At 38.8% G+C, this 7338-nt stretch overlaps 2 protein-coding genes across 2 annotated transcripts in view; both read right to left on the bottom strand.

Annotated features, from left to right (window-relative positions):
* Nucleotides 1-3954, bottom strand: part of LOC134002045 (aspartyl/asparaginyl beta-hydroxylase-like) — a gene marked incomplete in the record, with an annotated part of 19919 nt that extends 15965 nt beyond the window's left edge. Inside the window, 1 exon segment of the mRNA XM_062441308.1 lies at nucleotides 3237-3954.
* LOC134002056 (aspartyl/asparaginyl beta-hydroxylase-like) overlaps nucleotides 1503-7338 on the bottom strand; it is a 27581-nt gene continuing 21745 nt past the window's right edge. Inside the window, exons 4-9 of the mRNA XM_062441324.1 lie at nucleotides 6822-6938; nucleotides 4848-4883; nucleotides 3152-3196; nucleotides 2526-2558; nucleotides 2360-2392; nucleotides 1503-1600 (exon numbers count right to left, since the gene is read on the bottom strand). Of these exons, the coding sequence (XP_062297308.1) occupies nucleotides 1518-1600; nucleotides 2360-2392; nucleotides 2526-2558; nucleotides 3152-3196; nucleotides 4848-4883; nucleotides 6822-6938 (347 nt within the window). The 3' untranslated portion in view covers nucleotides 1503-1517. The remainder of the gene's footprint in view (nucleotides 1601-2359; nucleotides 2393-2525; nucleotides 2559-3151; nucleotides 3197-4847; nucleotides 4884-6821; nucleotides 6939-7338) is intronic.

Below are 7338 nucleotides of genomic sequence, written 5' to 3'. Positions count from 1 at the left end.
CGACAGGAAGGTTCAGACTAGTCCTAGTAAAGTGATGAAGAGTTTCTCTCGGAGTAAAGCAGCGAGATGAAGAAACATAATCGGTTCCAGAGAAAGCGGAACAGAGTTACTCAACGTTTCCTCTAAAGAGATTTAATAATGAACCGGTACGATGTGTTGAAATCACTCCGAGGCTAAACAGATGTTTCAATGTTAAAACCACAATGTGGAAATAAAGAAAAGGTGAAATGAAGCCTGTATTACTATAAATATATTATATTAGTATTATTACTATAAATACATTATATTAGTATTATTGCTATAAATATATTATATTAGGTATTATTGCTATAAATACATTATATTAGTATTATTGCTATAAATATATTATATTAGTATTATTGCTATAAATACATTATATTAGTATTATTGCTATAAATAAATTATATTAGTATTATTACTATAAATATATTATATTAGTATTATTGCTATAAATACATTATATTAGTATTATTGCTATAAATACATTATATTAGTATTATTGCTATAAATATATTATATTAGTATTATTGCTATAAATACATTATATTAGTATTATTACTATAAATATATTATATTAGTATTATTGCTATAAATATATTATATTAGTATTATTACTATAAATATATTATATTAGTATTATTACTATAAATATATTATATTAGTATTATTGCTATAAATACATTATATTAGTATTATTGCTATAAATACATTATATTAGTATTATTGCTATAAATATATTATATTAGTAGTAATTGCTATAAATACATTATATTAGTATTATTACTATAAATATATTATATTAGTATTATTGCTATAAATATATTATATTAGTATTATTACTATAAATACATTATATTAGTATTATTGCTATATTATATTATATTAGTATTATTGCTATAAATACATTATATTAGTATTATTGCTATAAATACATTATATTAGTATTATTGCTATAAATACATTATATTAGTATTATTGCTATAAATACATTATATTAGTATTATTGCTATAAATACCTTATATTAGTATTATTGCTATAAATACATTATATTAGTATTATTGCTATAAATACATTATATTAGTATTATTGCTATAAATACATTATATTAGTATTATTGCTATAAATACATTATATTAGTATTTCATGTTAAAATTTAAATGTAGAAAACACCCAAAAAATCTTCTTTTAATTTGATGTTTTTAAATGAAGTCATTATTAGTATAAGTCTAATAAATACACTGTAGGTGATGAAATATGTTATATTTATCATTCTACTGTGGTTACTACTTTCTTTTCCTCCCTTTTTCTCTTTCTTTCTTTTCTTTCCTAATTTTCTTTCTTTCCTTCCTCACTTTACTTTCTTTCTTTCTCTCTATGAGGATAAAATGTGTAATATGTATCATGGTAAAAAATGGTGCAAATATCATTTCACATTTTCACTGAGCCTTATTTCTATGAGGATAAATAATCCGATTTCTGGCTAAAAGAAAAGTTTTTAAGGTGTTTTTTTCTCTCTCAAATTTTCAAAAAAATGAGTCAAACCTTCACTCTGCTGAGGCGGCGTCTCCTCCACTAAAGCTGCAACAACAAACACAGAAAACATCATAAGGTTCAGTGTTTTACTGCTGATGTTCATAAAAAAACAACATTTAACCCTCCTGTTGTCCTCGAGGAAGAAGGAAGGAAGGGAGGAAGGAAGGGAGGAATGAAGGAAGGGAGGAATGTAGGAAGCAAGGAAAGAAGGGAGGAAGAAGGAAGGAAGAGAGGAAGGAAGGAAGGAAGGAAGGGAGGAAGAAGGAAGGAAAAGAGGGAGGAAGGAAGGAAGGGAGGAAGAAGGAAGGAAAGGAGGGAGGAAGGAGGGAAGAAAGGGAGGAAGAAGTAATGAAAAGAGGGAGGAAGGAAGGAAGGGAGGAAGAAGGAAGGAAAGGAGGGAGGGAGGGAGGAAGGAAGGACAGGAGGAAGGAAAGGAGAGAGGAAAGGAAAGAAGGAAGGAAGAAAGGAGGGAGGAAAGAAAGAGAGAAGGAGGGAGGGAGGGAGAAAGGAAAAGGGGAAGAGAGGAAAGAAGGAAGGAAGCTAGGGGGGAGGAAAGAAAGAGAGAAGGAGGGAGGGAGGAAAGAAGGAAGAGAGGAAGGAAGGAAGGAAGGAAGGAAGGAAGGAAGGAAAGAGGGAGGGAGGAAGGAAGGACAGAAAGGAGGAAAGAGAGAGGAAGGAAAGAAAGAGGAGGAGGGAGGGAAGAAGGACAGACGGAAGGAAGGAAGGAAGGAAGGGACATCTGTGTACTACTCTTACTACTACAGCCTAATAAACCTCATCTTATCCTCATGCTTAATGTCTCACCTCCACTTGTGTCGATGGTGTCATCTTCATGCTCTGAAAAAGGAGAATTAAAGAAGAAGGAAATCAGTAACAAATATATATATATCAGCAGGAGTGAAATCATGCAGAAAACAATGAAAACTTAGTGAAGAACAGAAGAAACATGAGAGAGAGAAACCTGTCTGACCGTAAGGATGACTGCTGTCTCCTCGAGGATCATCTGAAAACAGACATTCAGATTTATCACAAGACATAAAAACACAGAAATCAGCAGACGGGAAAAACCCTCCTGTTGTCCTCAGGTCAAGGAAGGACAGGAGGAAGGGAGGAAGGAAGTAAGGAGAGAAGGAAGTAAGGAAAGGAAGAAGGAAGGAAGGAACAAACGAACGAATGAAGGAAAGGAGGAAGGGAGGAAAGAAAAAGGAATGAAGGAATGAAGGAAGGAAATGAAGGGAGGGAGGGAGAAAAGGAGTGAGGAGGAAAAGAGGAAGGAAGTAAAGAGAGAAGGAAGGAAGGAACAAACGAACGAACAAAGGAAAGGAGGAAGGGAGGGAGGGAGGAAAGGAGGGAGGAAAGAGGAAGGAAGTAAGGAGAGAATGAAGGAAGGAAAGGAGGAAGGGAGGGAGGAAAGAGGAAAGAAAGAGGAAGGAAGGAAGGAGAGAAGGACGAGAGGAATGAAAGAGGAAGGAAGGAAGGAGAGAAGGAAGGGAGGAAGGAAAGGAAGGAAGGAAGGAAGGAACAGTCAAAAGAGAAGGGAGGACGACAAATTCCTTGAAATAATATAAATAATAGAAACGTTTGTGTTTAACTGACCGGGAACAAAGTCGTCTTCCACCAGCGGAGGCAGCGGGACGGCAGCTGGAGATACATTAAAACACACACACACACACGTTTAAACACACACACACACATGATGCTGATTAACAGGACGTGTCGGAGCAGGTGGAAGGTGGTGATGATGATGATGATGATGATGATGATGATGATGATGATGATGATAAGGGAAGAAGATCAGGTGACGTTTTAAAGCTCTGAGCGACGAGGAGACACACAGACGTATGCAGGTGATGCTGTGATCGCCACGGCAACAAGACTGCTGTCTACTTCTAAGTGTAGTTAAACAGCTTTCCCAGTTTAAAATCACAATAAAATCAATAAAATCAATAAAATCTATATATCTAATAAATATTCTCCTGATGCATAAAACTATTATTGACCTTTAACTGCTTTATCGATTAAATATTGTTTTATATCTTTGAATCTCTGATTAAGGTTATTTGATTAGACTTAGTATTATATGCAGCTTAAAACACAGAAAACAGAGACATCGGGCTGCAACTACCTGTGTGTGTGTGTGTGTGTGTGTGTGTGTGTGTGTGTGTGTGTGTGTGTGTGTGTGTGTGTGTGTGTGTGTGTGTGTGTGTGTGTGTGAGACATCCGGCTTCTTAAAAAAGTGATGATTTTATGCTTTTTTTTTATCAGATATGAAAGTAAACTGAATATTAAAAGTTTGTGTTTTTAAATGTGAAATTTGAGGAGCCGCCTTGCTGTGTTTGAATCATAACAGACATTTTTTGTTTGACTATTTACTGACATTTTAAAGTTAACCCTCCTGTTGTCCTCGAGTCAAAGAAGTAAGGGAAGAAGAAGGGAGGAAGGAAGGAAAGGAAGGAAAGGAGGGAGGGAGGGAGGAAGGAAGGAAGATAGGAGGGAGAAAGGAAAAGAGGAAGGAAGGAAAGGAGGACAGAGGAAAGCAGGAAGGGAGGAAGGTAGGGGGAGGAAAGGAGGGAGGAAGGAAGGATGGAAGGGAGGAAGAAGGAAGGAAAGGAGGGAGGGAGGGAGGGAGGGAGGAAGGAAGGAAAGGAGGGAGGGAGGAAGGAAGGATGGAAGGGAGGAAGATGGAAGGAAAGGAGGAAGGAAGGGAGGAAGAAGGAAGGAAATGAGGGAGGAATGAAGGAAGGTAGGAGGGAGAAAGGAAAAGAGGAAGGAAGGAAGGAAAGGAGGACAGAGGAAAGCAGGAAGGGAGGAAGGTAGGGGGAGGAAATGAGGGAGGGAGGAAGGAAGGATGGAAGGGAGGAAGAAGGAAGGAAGGGAGGAAGAAGGAAGGAAAGGAGGGAGGAATGAAGGATGGAAGACAGGGGGATGGAGGAAGGAAGGAAGGAAGGAAGGAAGGAAGGAAGGAAGGAAGGAAGGAAGGAAGGAAAGAAGGAACAGCCAAAACAGACGGGGTCAATTTGACCCGGGAGGACAACACGAAGGTTAAGAAACAATTAAAATTCAATTAATCAATAATGAAAATAATTGTTAGTTGCAGCCCTGGACAAATGTGAACACAGAGAACTACATAGAACCACTGTATGGAGAGGAGTGAAGTATAACATCACATTCAAAGCAGCTTGAATGCAGCATCACACACAACAACAACAACAACAACAACAACAACAACAACAACGACAACGAGGTGATGACATGCAGCAGCTTCTGAAGCCACAGTGAAGGAAGCACCAACCTTGGATTTCAGACTCCACATCGTGAGATCCAGAGACTGGCAGACACACAGACACACAGACACACACACAGGAGCCATAATGTTACCTTCATCACATCAGCTGATCACACAGGTGGATCACAGTGAAGGCAGACAGCAGTTAAAGAGAGCATTCAGATACAGAAAGCTGCAAGTTTAGCATTAATACAGCTGCTGGTAAAAAAAAAAGGTGTTATAAAATAAATAATCCAATATGGCCAAAAGAATGTGGACACCCGAATCTAATAAGTGTGGAAATTATTAAACTTGTAGTGGTTTAGATATCTGCTGTGTGGACGTTGATTGACAGCTGTGATTATTGACAGTTGGCTCCAATGATGTTTTTAGATTTTGGGAGTTTCAGTTTGAAGGCTATTCTTTATTTGGAAGGTTTTGGCTCCAAATGGAAAAGATGGCGCTGACCATGAGCTGCAACTCTGGGCTTCAAACCAGCTCCGATACCAAAGTACCAATGCATGATTTCTCACAGCACTAGTTCCATCTTTATGTGATATATCTTTATACAGTCTATGGTTTTAATCCATAGGTCCTGGCTCCAAACGGAAAAGATGGCGCTGACCATGAGCTGCAACTCTGGGCTTCAAACCAGCTCCGATACCAAAGTACCAATGCATGATTTCACACTGTGCTACCTCCATTTTTATATACAGTCTTATGGTATTAATGTATAGGTCCTGGTTCCAAATGGAGAAGATGGCGCCAACTAGAAGCTGCAACTCTGCGCTTCAAATCAGCCCCAATACCAAAGTACCAATGCATGATTTCACACTGTGCTACTTTCATCTTTATATACAGTCTTATGGTATTAATCTATAGGTCCTGGCCTCAAACGGAAAAGATGGCGCTGACTAGAAATCGGCTCCAATGCAAAGAACTGATGCATGATTTCACACTGCTGCTGCGTTTGTGTTCCAGGAAGTTTGATGTTGCTTGATTTCGATACCTGCCCTGTTAGCACAATGTTAGCTAAAGTAATTAATGTTATCTCCAAGTGTGTACTTCTCGGTTTGCCCAGTAAGAAACTATTAGCTTCTTTCCAAGGTAGTGGGGCGTGTTTCCAGAGCGTGAAAGGAAACACCCTGCACTCCTTATTTGGAAGGTCCTGGCTCCAAATGAAAAAGATGGCGCCGACTAGAAGCTGCAACTCTGGGCTTCAAACCAGTACCAATGCATGATTTCACACTGCGGCATCTCCATCTTTATATAATATAAATATATCTTTATAAACAGTCCATGGTATTAATCCATGGGTCCTGGCTCCAAATGGGAAAGATGGCGCCAAATCCAATGGCTCCAATGCAAAGTACCATGCTAGTTCCATCTTTAGATAATATTAATATATCTTTAGTCTATTTGTCCAGCCTGCAGTCAGTGTTCCAGTTCATCCTAAAGGTCAGAGCTCTGTGGAGGCCGCTCAACTTCTTCCACAACAAACTGGGAAAACCATTTCTTAATGGAGCAGCAGGAAGAACACTACCGTCTCTAATATTGTTGCGTAATGCAGTAGTAAGATTTCCTTCAACAGACACAGTCCACATCTGGTCATTGTCCACATGTTGTCCACATACCTTTGGCCATATCGTGTGATAATAGAGAAGAAAATAATCTGAAGTATAATAAGCAAAGAAAAAGCAGAATTTAGTATTCAAACGTTACAGCAGCTCACATGACTTTAAATATAAAACACTGTTTCATCAGTCAAAGAGAACAAAGAGAGGAAAAGCTTTCTGTGGATTCCCCAAAAAAAAGTCTAATTTACTGGATTTACTTCAGATTTTTGAGTAACCCAAGAACCCTGAAGCTGATTTTTATGAACTCTTGGACTTCCTCAGGAGCCTGAAAGTTTTTACTGCTATAAAGTCGGTTATCCGGTTGATTAAACTTAGTGATAGATCTAATATCTTCATTGCATACTGTTCATACGCTGCGGCCCACCTGATGCAGCCTCCTCGGTTGGAGTCTCTGGGGCTGAGTCCTCCGCTGGCTCCGCCTCCTGAGGCTCTGCAGCCTGTTGATTGGTCGACTGAGACGCATGTTCACTGGTTTCTAAAACTTAAAAAGTTAAGAGGATGGAGAGAATAAGTCACGATATATATATTTTATTTAAAAACATAATGGATTTCAATTAACCTTCGTGTCGTCCTCCCGGGTTAAATTGACCCCGTCTGTTTTGACTGTTCCTTCCTTCTTTCCTCCCTCCCTCCCTCCTTCTCTCTCTTTCCTTCTTTCCTTCCTCCCTCCCTCCTTCTCTTTCTGTCCTCCTTCCTCCCTTCCTTCCTTCCTCTTTTCCTTTTTCCCTCCCTCTCACTCCTACCTTCCTTCCTTCTTTCCTCCGTCCTTCCTACCTTCCTCCCTTCCTTCTTTCCTCTGTCCTTCCTTCCACCCTTCCTCTTTTCCTTCTCACTCCCTCCTACCTTATTTCCTTCTTTCGTCCATCTTTCCTTCCTTCCTA

The sequence above is a fragment of the Scomber scombrus genome, chromosome 20 (assembly GCF_963691925.1).
Source record: "Scomber scombrus chromosome 20, fScoSco1.1, whole genome shotgun sequence".
Taxonomy (NCBI): Eukaryota; Metazoa; Chordata; class Actinopteri; order Scombriformes; family Scombridae; genus Scomber; species Scomber scombrus.
The sequence above is the reverse complement of the archived record's forward strand: the minus strand, read 5'-3'. Positions and strand labels throughout refer to the sequence as shown.